We start from the raw sequence: 18666 nt of genomic DNA, 5'->3' as shown, positions 1-18666 counted from the left end.
TAATCCAAATTCTTCTTCTTAGTTTTACTTGAACTTTGTATGTAAAGCTCTCCATTTGATTGAATTCTTTAGTATACATACTTGCAGCAAATATACATTTAAAACATTCATTGTGTCTCCAGAGTGAAAATTTAATCCAAATTCTTCTTCTTAGTTTTACTTGAACTTTGTATGTAAAGCTCTCCATTTGATTGAATTCTTTAGTATACATACTTGCAGCAAATATACATTTAAAACATTCATTGTGTCTCCAGAGTGAAAATTTAATCCAAATTCTTAGTACTAAACTGAAATACTATTCTGACTCAAATGTTTCCAGGATGACAAAATTCAAGAACATGTACCAGTGTGATACAGTGATGTTTAGCTAATGATGTTGTCTGGCAGGCATTTAGTGATTATTCTCAAAGATGAACATAAGAAACTAATATATGTCCTTGATATTCTAGCTCTTCAATTCAAGTGAAGATCGTTCAGAAAGCAGCACAAGTGGCATTAATATATTGTCAATCATTTTCTCTAGGGCATTTTTTTTTTCCCAAAATAAATAAATATGATCTTAGTCAACGAGCTATAAATAGAAAGTCAGTGATTGTAACTGCAAAGGAGAGGGACTACAAGGAGAGAAAGCCACTTGTTAAGACTCTAGAGGAAGAGAAGTGCTCTGCCATTGTTCTTCTTTGTATCTTTAAAATTTGCATGAAAAGCTCTCTATTTGATTGACCTGTTCTATTTGATATATACTGGATGGGAACTGTATTGAAAATGGCAATAGTACTAGAAGAATTGCCAAGAGATGAACCGGGAAAGGATGGAGAATGGATGGAAAACTGAAACACAAATCAAATGAATGAGAATGACTAACAAAAAATGCTACTGAGGAAGGCAGGAAGCACACAAAAAGTATTCATAAGCATGTGAGGCATTGGTCTGTTTTACCTTTTGCTGTACTGCTACTGTTTCCAACGAATACATCATCTCGAGAAACATGATTTTTTGATCCATTAACTGCAAAATTTCAGAGATATCAACCACATATCAGGAGGTGCAAGGATGGGACAAGTGTTTGCCCATCTGGAGTTGACTTCCATTCTTAAGTTTTAAAGTTCGGCCTACTTCTCCATAATTGATAAGAATGAATCCCCCATTCTTATTCCATGAGAAAAATTAAAAGAAGCATAAATAACTATCTGCTACTAATGAAACACTTAAAACTTTTATTATTTGTTAGCAATCTAGGCGACTGTTCAGACTGAGATCTACTACTTACATTCTCAGGCTCTCAGCATCTCTAATATACAGGCAAGCATAATAAAAATGAGCAGTACCCAATCTTGTGATCTATTAGTAGTAGTCAGCATGGTTTTACTAACCCTCAGGCCATAATGGAGATGCTTTTTAAATATATCACCCTATGCTTTCTCATTAATTTTCTATTTCTTTAAATATTTTAGTAGCCATCAAGAATCTTTTGGGTTCTAAGATAGGTGAGACATTACCATCAGAAGCAAACGCAGACAACACTGTACAATAATCAACGGATGAACAGTATGATTCCAAGTTATGTTCACCAGAAGCTGAAGTGTGGTTGTCTTTCCAAACTTGAATAGCTTAACTCAACCCTTTAGATGGCTCATTATGAGGATTCTCAAAGATATCATGTATTTGATCTTCTGGAGTGGAGTTCAGACTGTCAGCAGGTACTCATGCCTTGGTAATCTCAAAGCCCATTGACTTCATTTACGGGTCAACTACTGGCACTGTTTCATCATGCAGATTGCCGATAGCTGGATTTTCCAGTGCTGTAGCTCTTGCATAAGGGGGTTGATATGTTTTATCAGTCACATCCACTTCCAGTGATTTCTTAGATTCATCCTTTGCATTATCATGCATTACCTGATCAACACAAAGTAACAAACATAGCTACAATTAGCAAAGTTTTCATGGCTAGGAAAAAAAAAAAAACCAAGGTCAGGTATTAACCTTTAGCTCTAGTAAAGTAGCTGATATGGTTTTGCCTGAGTGCATAATAGCAGGCATCTTCGTATTGGGTTCATCAGATGAGTCTTTTTGGGTGTTCTATCACTGCTGACTGATTTCTTGGGAGAAGCATGGCTGTTATTACTGAATTTGGGGTCCAATAGCCTTTTGGCTACACAGGAAGCTGCCTTTACTTCAAGAACAAGACCATCACTCTCTTTGTTCAGATCAGGCAACGATGAGACTGATCTGCTCAATTCATTCCAAAACACAGGAATACCAAGATTTGGATTGCTAGTTTTGGTGGTGGTTATGTGAGAATCATTAGACCCAAGAGATTTAGTTCTGCCAGGAAACTTTGCCATAGGTGAAGTGCCAGCTTCTATGTCATTAAACTTTGAACCTTTGTAAGAACCAAGAAAAACTTTTGCTGTTGGTTGTGCTTTTGTCTGCTGGGGTGTCGATGTGGGGTGGCTGGTACCTGAACCACTTCTTGCAGCAATTCTCCTCTGTCATTCTAGCTTTAGAGCTTCCAACCTTTTTATAGCTTACTCTTCCTGAATGATGAGATAAAGACATGAAACCCCAATACAATCATATCAAGATTAAGAAATGAGCGTAAATGACAAATTGACATGTTACTGAGGCACTGTTCACATTAATAAGACACGCAATCGATGAAATTTTCTTATAGAGTAACTGATTTATCTTGGAAGCTTTTCAATTTTCATGACTTCTTCAATCTTGAGAAAAGATAAAGGCTATATATCCTAAATGATTTGATCGGGATTTTTCCCCGACCTCCAAATTATTTAAGAGAACATATTTCAATTTTCTGCTTTATAGAGTTTTATTTTTTTCCATTGACACTGGAAAACTAAGTTAACACAGGCACCCTGAAAGGCATACCTTTTCTTTCTTGAGTTTTTGAAGATCGGCTTTATAAAATCTTAGCTTCTCTGCGCGTGCCTGTGCATCTGCTAAAGGATTTGGCTTTGATAATCTCCCTTTCCTCATCAAGTCCATCTTCCTTTTATCTGTGACATCTTGTCCAGCTCCTGGCTTTTTTTTTTTCCCCTTGTTTGACTTCTTTGGCTCTTCTTTGGTGCTTGATTGGTTGTCTTCATGATTGCTGGTGTTCACCTTAGCCGCATCTTCAATGTGAATCTCCATGCCAAAATCAATGGCTGGATCATAACCAACACATTTGTTCTCCATTTCTCGTTCAGGCATCAAGCTCAAATCATGTGGTTCATAGTAGAACTGGTCTTTTGGTTTACTTGATGAATCCTCACTTCCTTGAATAACAAATGGTAACTTGAGTCCATTTCAAGAGGAGGTCTGCTGTCCACTAGAAGTTCCTCTGGGATGTCTGATCTGACGGGAACAATGAAGGACTCATCCGTTGCAGTATATGTAGCCTACTTCTGCTTTTCCACATGTACAGCATGCTCAAATTCAGTTTCAGCAAGTGGACCTGAAAAGCTTTTGTTGGTCAGCTGCTTTTCTGGCTCATAAACCATAAACTCATCATGTGCTGATGTCCAACGTCGACATCCAACTTCAATTTCCTCAAACTGGGGATCAGGATTATTTTCTGTGTAGCCTCTTCCAGTAGAAACTAACAGCTTATCGGTTGAAGAAATTGGTTCAGTCTGCTTGTTTTCCCATCAACCTTCTTCAAATCTTGAACATTGTCGGCATCGCTTTCAGGAGGAAGAAAGGGATCATCACTAACTTTACTCTCTTTTCTCCTCAGGAGGCTCTTGCTCACCTGAAAACATGCCTCTATCGGCATTGCTTGTGTTCTCTTCATCTCTCATTAGGAAACCCTGGAACACTAGCCAGTTTCCAGGATTAGCACCCTGGCCAGAAGCAACTTCATCCTTGCCATGTATGTCAGAAACATCTATGGATTTTGTTGGGTTGTTCTTTTTCTTTGACCTTGAAGAGCGCTCATGTTTCCTTCTTGGAGACTTATCATGCTCACTGTAGAGATTTGCAGATTTTCAGGGATCTTGTTGGCTAACTTCAAGGATAAAACAACCCTTGAATCCTGTCTGATTTCCTGGACAGACATACAACCTATCCACAAAATTCTAGCTGATTTTCAGCTAGGACTGAATTTTTAATAAAGGTAAATTTATTTTTTCTAAGGGGTTGAAAGTCTATAAAGGGGTTGAAAGTCTATAAGAGTGAGTGTATTCCTTTCATTTCAAATATAGAATTGACTCAGAAATTCTACACTCACTATCCTCCTCAATTTCAGAGTCAGAAACTGATTCTGATTCACTTTCAGAGATATCATATCTCTTTGACATTTGAGTGGCTGCCTTCCCAGGCCTTTTTCTTCCCTCAATGACCAGATCTTTTACATGATCCTTGAGCAACGTACATATCTTTCTCATCTTCAGTCAGATTCCTATCACTGAAGTCCTTTGATCTGCCACCAGAAGCACCCATTTCCCAAGCCTCAGGTTCAGTAGTGCTATCTTTACTATCCATGGAACTCCTTTTTAGCCCCATTCTATGGAAAGTAGTATATCTAAGATCATCCAGTGGAGGATAGAGGGGTTGGAAAAACAAGGCACCACCAGGATAATTCTGATAACAAGGCATGCGTTTGCACAGGATATGGTTGAAACATGGGTGCAGAATGAATGGTGCAGAATGAATGGGCCACTGGGGAAACATGGGTGCTGAAACTGACCTTGGTAATAATCATTGGGTTCCAGATGTCGTTTGATGATCATCAGGTGACCTTCTATCTGCCCATAAGAAAATAAGTTTTTAAAATGCATGCTTGCAAAAAAGCTTTTCTTCTGATAATAAACTTTCCTTATTTATACAAATTTAAACAAATTCTCCCCACTCATTACTGAAACTAACGAGATTTCCACAAGCCTCTAAAAGGTATATTTTCAGGCAAAATAAGAGAAGGTAAGCCTTATATAGTTATTAGCTGACTTCACATCACAATAACCAAAATAAAAAGGGATTCTCACATAACAAAAGTTCTTAGGTAGAGCAGCATCATTTTTCTTAAAGTTGCAATAATCCTGATCAAGGAAATCATCAATTCTTTATAACCAACAACGACAACAATTCACCTTTGTTTTGACCAGATTGACCTCACTGCCATTGAGACCATCCTTTCCATTGCTCTCTGCACCCAAATCACCATTAGATATAAGCCATCCCTCTCCAAATTCTCTCTGCTTGTTGATGTCTCCAGATAATATAATGCCTGAGACATTCAAAGAGGAAAATTCTGATTGGGAAGACAATGCTTCTGCGGCCTCAATATCAAGCCATTGTCCACTTTCATGTTTTACTTTCCACAGATCCATAAACCGTATGCATGCTTCCCTGTTAACAGAAGAAAAAACAATAGAAACAAAATTAGGAAACAGAGTGTAATTACAATTAAAATTCATGCTGCACTCTATACATTCCAAAATCTTCATACTTCCACTGGTCACTAAGAATGATCTCAATATTCAAAAAATTATAATCCCAATATCTTTCCTTTGGTTACCATACTTTGGGGCCAAACAAGCTGAAACAAATTTTCTAAATGCACTGAAGAAGCAAACTACTAGGAGAGATATCTTGCTTACATCATGCGTGTGGCCCCAAAGCACTCAGCAAATGATATCAACTGCAACATGTGATCCATGTCAAAACCAGCTGCTACAGCACGGGCAAAGGCCATGCCTTGTTCTTTCTGCAAGACGGTTTTGCGGGTCTCAAGCACTCTAAGAAGGTGAACTCTGCAGGAGAGCATGAGGATATTAATTGGTTTATAACAAATGCATTTTCAAGGTTTAGTTTCTGAGTTTTGTTTTTTATGTTCTCTAACAACAACAACTAAGAATGAAAGTAAAAACAAACATGCAAAGAAACGTAGGAAGAGGAATGCTATGTTGTACACAGCTGTATGGCCTAGTTGTAGGTGCCCAGCATGAAATACTTTGAACATGAAGAACTCTTTTGCTCCGGTTACTAGCTACTAAAACCTCTACATATGCATGACCATAACCAACTTGTTTCAGAGGTAATTCAATAGTACTATGAGATGGAACACCAAAGCTGCACTTCTTTTCTGTAATAAACTTCACATACACTTCATTGGCCAATGCAAAGTGCTTCATATCAGAAATATATAGGTGCATGTACAGAACATTCACCCAGTCAAAACCTTCAGTTCTGAGTAGTGATTCTATTCTCCAGAGAACAGCTGTAAGGTCTTCCAGCAGGCCTGTAGTGTAGATTTGAGAAATTAAATGTGACAATAATTTTTCCTGAAGGTTACTGAATTTAACAAATTAAAACCACCTTGGGAAGGTCTTTCGATCCAACAGCCCATGGAAAACACAATCTCAGTTTGGTGGTTGAGATACATAGTCTTAAATGCTCATAAGAATAATTATTGGGCACCGGATGTGGTGACTGGCACCTGACAATACAACTCTCTGTGGAGCTACCTTCCACTTCATGCACACATCCCATTTTATCAGAACCAACATCTATATTTCCACTAGCATCACTCAAAGATGAAATATCCCTTTTTCACTCCAGATGAGAAGCAGTGGGATGAAGAATGCCAACTGGAGCAATGGAATCTGGAGAGTGCAGTAATATTTGAAACTTGTCTAGAACAATTCTTGCATTCTGAGAAGTACAACAGATACACATACAACCAGGATTATAGTTATTACAAGAGATAGATTAAACAATTGCAGTAGAGGTTTCACAAACTTCATGAAATTAAAAGGGGTATATAAAGCATTTAGTAGTAGTAATAACTAGAACCACAAGCTCCAAAATAAAGATTTGTTATCCATTTGGCTTCTATTATAGATAATCTCTACTAAAGCCAAGTCATGAGAAATGAAAACTAACTTTCTTGTTCAAGATGTTCATGCTGTGAAAGGTTAAGCTCCAAAATAAATAGTGGGTTGAAACGAATATAGCAGTGGGTTTTAATTCGAAAAAGAATCCTCATGTGCATAAATTGCAAAGCTACTATCCTCAGAAACCACCAAGAATTGTTGTGCCTGGATAAACTAACACAGGTATGGAACTTACTGTGAAAAGAGTGAAATAAAACAGAAGCTACGCTCAGCATGCACACACTTGCCCTACATGTATAGACACATTTAAGTTTAATTTGAGTTTATCAAACAAGATGCCAGTTCTGGAAAAAAAAAATCGTAATAGCAGGCTGATCCATCTAATTTCCATATTACTATCATCAAGAAATCATATTGCTGGTCAACAAATCAATTAGAAGAAACGGTGAGCCCAAAACATAAAAAGCTCTAAATTTATTGCATACTCTTTCATTTGCAGAAGATGAGATTGCAATTCTGCAAGTTCTTTTCCCAAGTGCTTAGCTGGAACCAAACCCATTGTAACAACCTATATATTGTCAAACTAAAAGTGAGTTTAATCACAATTCAATCATTAAAACTGAATCGGTGATGCCCTATCAGCATAACTGTTCAAACAGAAAACCAGAAACTCTTTTGACAGTATTCATGAACATTTAGTTTTACACTAAACATAATGACAGATCTACTAAGAAAATATAAAAAACCTTGAAGGAGAGTACAAATGTACAATGAAAAATTTTAAACCCATACAAGTTGTCTAACACAATCAAAGGAAACATAAATACCATATTTTAATAGAATCCTACGTCTGATAATGGAAGCAGTTTCTACCTCAGCAATTGAAGCAAGAAGGCCCAACTTCTACAAAGTGATGATTTGTACCTTAATTATTAAGGCCACAATCCCCTTTTCTATCTAATAACAAGAAAGTGAAGAAACAAGATGAAAGTCATTTAGTTCCGAGCAGTAGTTATATTGACAGAGGACAGACACATGTCTAGAAAAAATTCAATAAAGTAAATAATTACCATTTCGTCAAAAAGCAAAGTTTGATCTTGCTTCCATAAATAAGCCAGAGAAACATGGCCTAATCTTGAGCAGACGCTCTCCACTCTAAACCTCTGATAATCAGAGGCAATGGCATCAGAAGAAACTGCATTTATAAAGGGAAAATTTTGTTTGATTTCGCTTAGCAAAATAAACATATCTTCAACATCATCCCCTGGTGTCATTGAATAACTTTAGATGGGAATGCCTGCACAAAGATCACAAAACAAACATCAAATACTCAAGGAGAAGAATAGAACGAAGTAGTCCACACATCATTAGTTGATATAATAAATGACTTAAGGAAACATTGTTGTGGGTCTTGCCTTGTCAATCCGCGTATCCGCCTCCAAAACAACGGAAGGCCCATGCATTCTGCATATCTGATTATAATCTGGTGCCAAACCTGCATTGCCACATAACTACTACACTGTGAAACAAAGGCTTCCATCCTTAAGATAATTAAAAAACATTAAAAAAATGTCAGATTTCAATGAAAATACAAACTAATCATAGACTTATTACATGATACAACACAATTACCTGCATTTCTGCATAACTAAAACTTTAAAAGAATATCGAATTTCAAAACAACATAGAAAAGAATCAAAGATTTCAACGAAACTCTATGAATAGCCAAAGAGGAAACTTCCTACAGTTTGGTACATATAGCTATCCAATTCATCAGCAGAGTCATCAAGCGGCATCAGATTAGCCAGCGCCACGATCTAATCACAAAAACACAGAATCAATAGAAAGAAAACATCATAAATCCGAATTAAAACCCCAAAAAAAACAAAAAGAAGAACTATACACAAAACAAAGCCTTCGAGGGCGTCTACCTGATGGCCATAATCGATGCAACGCATCATGGCATAGCAGCTATCTTTTCCACCGCTCACCAACGTCACCACCTTCTTCTCTCCTCCCGCCGGAAAAGCCTCCTTGCACGTCGAAGTTCCCCAAACCCTAGCGCTTGATCTCCAAGCAAAGCTGGGGTTTTCTCTATTAAAAATTAAAGCTAAGAGCATCTCCAACCATGCTCTATATTTAAAGTAAAAACTTTGATTTGGCGCAGGATGGGCTCCAATCAAGCGCCAAATCACCAATGTGCTATAGTGACGCGCAAGTAATTGCGCGTCACTGTAGCTAGAGTTTTTTTTTTTTATTTTATTTTCTGTTTTTCTGGTTTTCTGTTTTTATTTTTTTGGTGTTCTGTTTTTATTTTTTTATTTTGTTATTTTGTTATTTTAGTTTATTTATTTTTTTATTTATAATTTCATATTTTATTCAAATTAATAATTTTATAATTTAAGTTTATATTTTATAATTAATAAGAAATAATAAATTAAAGAAAATAATACAAGAAATATAAATTCATTAAAATTTAAAAAAATTACATGAGCATTTTGCATATGCAAATAAAGAAGAATTAAAATTGATTAAATTTGTTGATGGTATGAATATATAAAATGTAAAGTAAGAAGAATATTCTTAGAATATTTTGTTTTAGAGTTAAAAATAGAGTTGATGGTTGGAGAAATTTTCACTGTAGAAGCTGTATTTTTGTATGTTAAAGCTTCAAATATAGAGTTTTGGGTTGGAGATGGCCTAAGAAATGAGAACTCGCGCGCTAGAAGAGATGGGCTTTGGGCCCAACGAGCCACGCCCATCAACTCAATTTGCACATACACCCCTATCAAATATGATATTTTACATATACCCTCTCTAAGCAGCTGCTCAAAATTTCATATAGTGTCTTATATTTTGTTATATATTTATTCTTAGGAAGTGAATATAAATCCACGTGAGATCGAGGAGCTAGCCTCAAGCTCCTGTAAATTAGTCTTGGCGCCTTATCTCCTCTTCTCTTCAAGCTTCGCACACTCCTTTCTCTTGTATCCATTTGGACATGTAACTCCAATGGATGATCATATCGATTCGGTTGAGATTCATTGCCCTTAAGCTAAGAATGAAAGTTCTTTGAACTCAATGACATGATGATCTTCATGAACTTCTTTGAATATAGATTGACGCCATGCTTAATTTCCTTCTTGCTTTTCATTAATTTCTTCTTGTTCTTATTTATGTCATGTGATACTTTGTTAGTGAGCTAATGGCTTATCATGAGAATTATGCATGTTAATCTTGTATTCCTCCCTTTCTTCTTATTTCTTCTTTTCATCAATTGAAACCACATGAATGCTAGCTTTGCTTCTTTGTATATCTTGCTGTTCTACTTGAAGTTCTTATTCTCATGAGTCATGATTAGAAGATCAGATTGTTCTTTATTCAATATATGGCTTTTCTTTCTTTCTTTCTAAACTTTTATGTGTTTATGTTTCAAATGCAGAAGATCAAGTTGGCAAAATTAACCACACGTGTGAAGTCCCATGCAGAGAAGTTGGGGATAAAGAAATATGAGTTTGAGCATGGACTTCCAGCAAACGATGAAAAATATATTGGCTCTATTCTGACAAGGAAAAAGAAAGCTGAAGGTTTATTAGTGACATTAATTGCACGGAGCTTTTGATCCAAACTAATGAAGGTTGCTACTCTGACCTTCTACGAAGTTGACTTAATAGAGACAGAATGGCACTGTGTACGTTGCATGGGAATGTTGCTGCGTGATAGGATGGAACGAAAAATTGTTCGGCTGTGATTGGATGTTTACTTTTCTCCTGTTGCTTTTAAGCTTATCTTTACTTTGCTTTTTCATTCAATGTTTGTGTGCGTTGTCAGTCAACTTAGTTTGCTTTTTTTACTCTATATATTGTAACCGTTGTTTGTATTTGAATTTAACTTGCTTGGTTGAAGGTTTTGGGAGGTAAAGTAAAATAAGGTTTTGAGAAGAACCTTGCTTGGAGGAGGAACTTAAGATGAAGGTAAAGGTTATGGGGGTTAGATGGAGGTTTTAAAACCTCCATCTAACCCCAATTTTCCAACCCTCCAAATTGGAGGGTTGGGGAGGTTTTGAATGGGAATTAATTTTTTGTTGACCAAAATGCCTTTGGTCATTTACAACAATTCCAACATATTTAAAAAGAATATTTATTTATTTATTTATTTATTTATTTTTTATAATTGTGGAGAATGAGATGTTTGTTTCTCTTTACCTTGTTGTCATGTAGTGCTGTAAAAATTTTTTTGTAAATGAAACATTAAAATTTTTTGGTATATATGATACACCTTTTAATAGTGAAGCATTCATGAACAACATATAATTGTGAAGAGTCTCTACCAATATTAATTAATTTTAAACTATAAAAGAATATTAATTAATATAGCAATAATCAATGGAGATATTTATGTAAACAAGGAGAGAATCATGTAAGTTTCATTTAATTGTAAATGAATTTACAATTTTTTTTTGTCTTTCAACATAGGGGTAATTTGGTAATATTGCTATAAAACCTTACCTCCAATTACCTTCAAACCAAACACAACAAGGTTTCATAACCTCCATTTACCTTACCTTGCCCCAAGCAAGGAAGGGTTTAAAAACCTCCCTTTACCTCCCATTACTTTACCTTACTTTACTTTACAAAACCTCCCAAAACCTTCATCCAAGCAAGCCTAAGTCAAGCTGTTAGAGTTCCAGCTTAGTTCTTCTACTGAAATACACTAGTGTAAATCCTTCTTTGTTTATCCTTTGTATACCTCAACACAAACGTGAGACATGAAATTAAGACTTATCTTGAGTCACAATTTGCGAACAATAGACACACTGCAGTAGTAAGACAATGGATATTAATTGATTTTTCTAGCTTCCTGTCTTGACTATATAAGATAATAATAGTAATTACTTGATTGATTAATGAGTTGTGATTTCAAATCTTTGGATATGTAGAAAGAATATTGGAGGAGGACAAGTGAACCAATATTAAAGAATGCTCTAGCCGATCCTGCAAAAAAGAAGCTGCATGAAGACATTGCAGAGGGAGATGATTATAATGGAGTCCTTGTTGAGTTGATTGAATTGAAGATGATGAACAGGTGGCATCCAACGTGGAGGTAGTTATCATGGTTACATGCAGTTAGTGGTTTCACTTGTTACGTGTCACATGGTTGCAAGTTTCATGCTTTGCATGAAACGGTGTCATCTTCATTATATATATATATATATATATATTGTTGTATTCAGTGGAAAAAACATCTGCTATTAAATCAAAGTCTTTGCATTCCTCTCATAATTTGTGTACTGTTTTGTTTCTTTATTCTAACAAAAGTGGTATCAGAGCCAGGTTCTCTTCTGTCAACATATGGCAGCAAATAGTTCAATAATGAGTTTTTCCCAGCCTTCATTGCCCATTTTCAAGGGTGATAATTTCGAATATTGGAGCATAAAAATGATTACACGTTTTAGGTCTCAAGATCTATGGTACTTGGTTGACAAGGGATATGCAAACCCTAATAATGATGAGAACTGGTTGAAAGACAATTGCAAACATGACTCTAAAGCGTTGTTCTTCATCCAACAAGTCTTGCATGAGACAATGTTTTCTCAAATTGCTGCAGCCACCACTTCCAAGCAGGCATGGACAACTCTTAAAACAAAATTCCAAGGTTCTGCAAAAGTTATAGCATTAAAATTATAGACTCTTCGGCACGAGTTTGAAATACTGCACATGAAGAGCGGTGATTCAGTGCAAGACTTTGTTACTAGAATGCTTACAGTTGTTAATCAAATGAAGACATATGGATATCTAATTTCGGATCAAAATGTTGTGGCAAAGGTGTTGCGGAGCTTGACACCTCGGTTTGATCATGTTGTAGCGGCAATCGAGGAATCAAAGGACTTAACCAAACTTACCATTGATGTTAAGCGGTTCTTTGCAAGCACATGAAACTAGACTAAGCCGGCCTCCAGAGAAAACAGAAGAAAAAGCCTTTCAAATCAGAGGAGTGGCAAGAAAAGGAGCCAAACATGATGGCAAAGGTCGAGGCCGAGGCAGTCATAGAGGCCGGTTTAGAGGAAGAGGAAGAGGAAGGGGTTGGAGCACTGAATTCAGATCTTCTTCCAATAATCACACGTCTTATAAAGGGCATATGGGCTTGTTTGGATCAGCTTATAGCTGATCCAAAAGCACTTATTTCATAAGTTAAGTGCTTATGATGGTTTATTGGTGTTTGGATCAGTTTTTTTGGATAAGCTGAAGCTGTAAAATAAGCCCAAAAATAGCTTATTTTATAAGCTACAAAAGACCAGTTTTTTTTTATAAGTACTTAACTTACTCAAAAGTACTTTTCCCAAAAGTGCTTCTACAAAAGCCAAAAAAAGCACTTTTTTTTTATAAGCTCATCCAAACAAGCCCTATATAATGTTATAATTGCAACAAATATGGGCATCTCAAGTTTGAAAGCTGGTATAAGGATAAAGCAGTAAACTTTGCTGAAGAACCAGAGGTTGGACATCTTTTTATGGCTTGTTGGAATTCCGATGAAGTGTTCGACAGTATTTGGTTGATAGATAGTGGTTGTTCAAACCACATGACTGGGAAAAAAACATCTATTCAAAGACCTTAATGAATCTAAAAGAATGACAGTAAGGTTGGGGAATGATACTGAGATTCAAGTTCAACGCAAGGGTACCATTGCATTCAATACTAGTTCAGGCAAGGTATGACTCTTACATGAAGTGCAATTTGTACCTCACTTAGCACATAACTTACTAAGTGTGGGTCAGTTATTATCCACTGGGCACCTGCCCGTTTATTTTACCATCGTCGGGATCCCACAGCAACTCCACCTCAAAAGGTCCTCTCTGACGCCTCTCCAACTACCGATCCAGCTCCTGAGGTATCTTCTCACCTTTACTCCTTACATGATCTCTCCACTTTACATCCCCCTATTCATTACGCCTCTGCTAGCACCAGTGTCTCAGATGTCTTTGAGCCAGGTACCTACAGGAAAGCGGTTTAATCCCCTGAGTGTCAAACTGCTATAGCCGAGGAGCTTGATGCTTTGTCTCAGACTCACACGTGGGATATAGTCCCTCTTTCTTTCCATGCTATTCCCATTACCTGTCGCTAAATCTACCGGGTGAAGACTCGTTCTGATGGGTCTCTCGAGCACTATAAAACGAATCTTGTTGCTCGCGGTTTTCAGCAAGAGTATGTTTGTGACTATGAGGAGACTTTTGCCCCAATGGCCCACATGCACACTGTGCGTACATTAGTTGTTGTCACAGCTGTTCTTAAGTGCGTTCTTCATTAGCTTGATGTGAAGAACGCCTTCCTTCATGGGGACCTAAAGAAGGAGGTTTACATGACTCCTCCCCATGGCCTTCAGGTGCCTCCGGGGTATGTTTGTCATCTTCGCTGCGCTCTATATAGTCTCAAGCAGGCTCCGCATGCCTGGTTTGAGAGGTTCAACACAGTCGTTGAGGCTGCTAGTTTTACCCCGACCATACATGATCTGGCAGTCTTCATACATTTTTCACCTCGTAGCTAGACCATTTTTCTTCTGTATGTGGATGATATGATCTTTACTAGTGATGATTTTGCTCACATTACATTTGTGAAGTAGAAACTGTGTGATACCTTCTTAATAACTAATCTAGATCCGCTCCATTACATTCTAGGTATTGAGATCACATCTCATCCTGATGGCTATTGACTATCTCAACAGCATTACACGCTAGATCTCCTTGCTCACTCTGGTTTGACAGATACTCGTACTGCAGCTACACCGATGGAGTTACATTTACAGCTTCATGCTTATGATGGGATTCCCTTATCGGATCCTTCTCGCTATCAGCAACTAGTTGGCAGCTTGGTATATCTAGCCGTCACATGCCCTGACATTTCTCATGTTGTGCACATTCTCAGTCAATTCATTGCGGCCCCCATTTCTGTTCATTATGGGCATCTTCATCGAGTATTGTGATATCTTTGTGGCACTGCCTCACATGGTTTTTGTTCTACTCACACCGGTCCACACTTCATTACAAGCCTATTCTGATGCTACCTGGGCCATCTCTCCTGATGATCAAGTCTCTGTCGCTGGCTACTGTAATTTTCTTGGGTCTTCACTTGTTGTTTAGAAGACTAAGAAACAGTTTACTATTGCCAAATGCAGTGTTGAGGCTGAGGTTCGTGCTTTAGCTTCTACTGTACAAGAGGTGCTTCGGATTGATTCGATTCTACAGGATTTTGGTATACCGATCACTTCTCCTATTCCTATTCACTGTGAAAGTACTGGAACCTTTTAGTTGCTGCCAATCCGGTCAAGCATTAGCTAACCAAACATATTGGTGTGGATACACATTTCATCCGCTGTCATTTACGCGCCCATATAGTGTCACTTCACTATCTTCTCACAGAGGTTCAAGTGGTTGATTTTTTCATCAAGGTACAGAAGCATGATCAGCATCTCTTCATGTTATCCAAACTTAAGACGCATGATCCGCCTTGAGTTTGAGGGCATGCTTAGCTTTGCAGAATTAATTAACTATAAGGTCTAGCTTGTCTAGTTGGCAAAGCTAAGCTTGAGTTCGACTCAAAAAATATTTGTTTATAATGAAAACTAGTTGAGCTTGAGCTCAGCTCATTAAGCATATTAAGCCTGAGCTTAAAACGAGCTTAAATAGATTTGATGAAAATAACTAATGCTAGTTACTTGGGAATTATAAAATTACATAATGTTGTGGTCTTGAGTTTAGGATGGAGGCAATAAACCCAATTCTATAGCATTAACAAGAATTTTCCTATTCTTCTCCATGAGAAGTCACTTATCTTACCTAGTCAAGTGAGAATCATTTATGTTTTGAGGAATATGCCACTCTGTGCTCATCTACGAGCATATTGGTCTCCTATATATTTTTCCTTTATTCGAGAAATCAGATTCCTGACAAACCACTTAATTTCACACTTTTAAGAGCTTAAACAATTCACAATGTCAAAGGGCACAAACTGAGCATATTATCAAACACAAAAAAAAATCCTTAATCCTAGCATAATCAAAAGGAGATGCAACACACTCTCAACATAACATACTTTACACTAGTCTTGATATGGTTACCATATAGTGCACAACAATAAATAGTTGTAGAAGAAATATGATTGTGTATTTTCCCCATTCAAAGGTAGAAAGTTCTAATCCATTACAGGAGCGAAAAGAAAACTACTACTTGCACATTAATAAACAATATAAGGCAGAAAATTTGAACACGGCATAATGATAAATAAAATTTATCATAACATGTTTTAATGCATATGTTTTATATGAAAAGAAATGTAATACCAGAAATGGTTAAAAAAAAAAATCAAATCAAGCTGTTAGTTTATACCCAAGAAATTGTTAGAGAATGAAGCTCAAAATTCCTGCAAGATAGCTGGGCTCACCTCAATTTATAGAATCTGCAATTTGGCCCTTGTAGTTGTTGTAGGATATAGCCAAGAGCTTGAATAATATTCTTTTAGACAATTCCTCAAACAACTTGTAGGCAAGAAGAAGAAAGTTGAGACAATGTATGCATTGATGTTAGATTTTGCTCACAATATAAAATTCTACAGAATTTTTCAACATTTCATTTCTTCCATTGCAGATACATTATCATAAGAGGAAGAGAGATGGTTCTTCAAAACATACCCATGTGACCTCCTTTACTTTTCTTTTTCTAGTCAATTCAACAACATGTGGGACTCATCACATGACAACACTTGTAACATATACATGGAGAAAATGCATCAACAATACAAACATATAATACTACCAAGACTAAAGACCAGTCAACTATAAGACTAGCCAAGCACATCAACCATTGAAAATCTAAATTACCTCTTAACAACCCCTCTTAATTTGTGATTTTCAACTGTTGCTTGAACTTTTCAAACTTGTCTCTTGCAACTGCTTTGGTTAGAAAATCTGCAGCATTTTCATGTGTGTTGATGAACTCCAAGTGAATTTCACCTTTGCTCATCAAATCATGGATGAAATGATGACACAACTCGATGTGCTTGCTTCTAGCATGGAGAACAAGGTTTTTAGTCATTGCAATAGCTGACATATTGTCACAAAATATTGTAGTTGATTCTGAAACATCCTGCTACAAATCAACAAGAATTCTCCTTAGCCAAATAACTTCACAAGTTGCTTCTGTTGCATCAATGTACTTAACTTTAGCTGATAATAATGCAATGGTTTTTTGTTTTCTTGAACACCAAAAGATCACATTTGATCCAAGGCAAAAAAACATATCCTGAAGTGCTTCTTCGATCATCATTACTACCAGCCCAATCACTATCTGTGAATCCAACTAAGTCACATTTTGAATTCTTCTCATATTTGATTCCTTCTTTCCTTGTTCCCTGCAAGTATCTAAGAATTCTTTTTGCTGCAGATAGATGTGCCTTGCTAGGCTTGGACATAAATCTTGAAACAACACTCACCGATTGAACAATATCCAGCCTTGTCTTAGTAAGATAAATGAGAGAACCAGCAAGGCTTCTATAGGTTGTTGCATCTACACCATCGTCTTCATTCTATTGCAATTTTTCATTAGGACTCATTGGAGTAGCAATATCTTTACAACTTGTCATGCCAAACTTTTCCAACAAATTAACCTTCTGTCTATTTTTCTTGAGAAATAAAAATCTCACCTCTTGATTGTTTAACTTGGATACCTAGAAAATACTTCATAAGCCCAAGTTGGTCATTTCAAATTCTTCCATCATAGCCTTCTTAAAATGTTAGATCATTGCTCCATTTGTACCAGTATAAATCAAATCATCCACATATAAACAAACAACTAGAAAATCTCCATTTTCTTCTTTCTTCACATAGAGTAATGGTTCATTTGGACTTCTAAGAAAGCCATATCTCAAAAAATAAGAATCAATCCTGCTATTCCATGCTTGTGGAGCTTGTTTCAGCCCATATAAAGCTTTGTGCAGGCAATACACTTTATCTTACTTTCGTTTGATGCAATAGCCTTCAGGTTGCTTCACATACACTTCTTCTTGAAATTCCCCATTTAAAAACGCTAATTTTACATCAAGTTGATATATATACCATCAACTCCATTTGTGCAGCTAAGGCAAGAACGGTTCGATACGTCTCCATTCTAGCAACAAGAGCATATGTTTCATTGAAGTCAACACCAGGCTATTGTGCATAGCCTTTTGCAACTAAACGAGCCTTGAATTTATAAACCCATTTCTGTCCTTGCTTCTTTTCCTTTTGGAAGGTTTGTAAGCTCCCAACTATGATTTTTCACAATGCTTTGAATTTATGCATCCATTGCTTTCCTCCATACTTCATCTTTTTATGCTTTTGAAAATTTTTTTGGTTCATGCACTAAGAAGGCTGAATTACAAGAAGAGATTATATCTCTCATGGAGCGATACCTTCAAGGAGGAGTTTCAATATCAACATCATCTTCTTGTTGCTGCTCTTGGTTATTAGAAGTAACCAAGAGAAATATGTTTTGTACGGAATGAATGAGGCATAAGAATATAGGTAGCGAAGTCTAGAGTGTCAAGTCATGAATATAAACATTGGCGTCCTTATCAGAGCCATATGGTTGCCCAAGGTATACCGTCTTCAATTTGGCTGTCTCAAAGTTAGGACCATTGGGGCCTCCATACAAATTGAGCTTAAGGATGTACAACAATTTCCCATGTTGATATTGTACCCCATCCTTGACACAGAAGGAGCTGCCACTAATGAACCAACTAGTATTCTCCAACTTAGACTGATTAAGCTCAACCTACTCCATTATCATCCTATTGTCCTCCAT

General features: G+C 36.7%; 1 protein-coding gene and 1 pseudogene across 1 annotated transcript; both read right to left on the bottom strand.

Annotated features, from left to right (window-relative positions):
• Positions 1-614: 614 nt before the first annotated feature.
• LOC120252687 lies at positions 615-6830 on the bottom strand (annotated as a pseudogene).
• A 27-nt stretch (positions 6831-6857) lies between these two features.
• LOC120252714 (diphthine--ammonia ligase-like) lies at positions 6858-8933 on the bottom strand. Its single transcript, XM_039260834.1, has 7 exons — positions 8768-8933; positions 8582-8653; positions 8252-8331; positions 7907-8133; positions 7761-7793; positions 7322-7404; positions 6858-7124 (listed from the first exon to the last, which is right to left on the bottom strand). Exons 4-7 carry the CDS (start codon positions 8108-8110, stop codon positions 6881-6883), a joined length of 564 nt encoding a protein of 187 aa, XP_039116768.1. The 5' UTR covers positions 8111-8133; positions 8252-8331; positions 8582-8653; positions 8768-8933; the 3' UTR covers positions 6858-6880.
• Between the last annotated feature and the right edge of the window lie 9733 nt (positions 8934-18666).

This window comes from Dioscorea cayenensis, chromosome 22, assembly GCF_009730915.1.
Source record: "Dioscorea cayenensis subsp. rotundata cultivar TDr96_F1 chromosome 22, TDr96_F1_v2_PseudoChromosome.rev07_lg8_w22 25.fasta, whole genome shotgun sequence".
In the NCBI taxonomy this organism is placed as follows: Eukaryota; Viridiplantae; Streptophyta; class Magnoliopsida; order Dioscoreales; family Dioscoreaceae; genus Dioscorea; species Dioscorea cayenensis.
The sequence above is the reverse complement of the archived record's forward strand: the minus strand, read 5'-3'. Positions and strand labels throughout refer to the sequence as shown.

Excerpts from the sequence above, each read along its gene's own strand:
- LOC120252714 (XM_039260834.1), bottom strand. The coding sequence starts at position 8,110 with ATGACACCAGGGGATGATGTTGAAGATATGTTTATTTTGCTAAGCGAA. Across the intron at positions 7,405-7,760 it reads TTGTGGCCTTAATAATTAAG|GTTGTTACAATGGGTTTGGT; the intron begins GTACAAATCATC and ends GACAATATATAG. Across the intron at positions 7,125-7,321 it reads CATCTTCTGCAAATGAAAGA|GGCAAGTGTGTGCATGCTGA; the intron begins GTATGCAATAAA and ends CTATACATGTAG.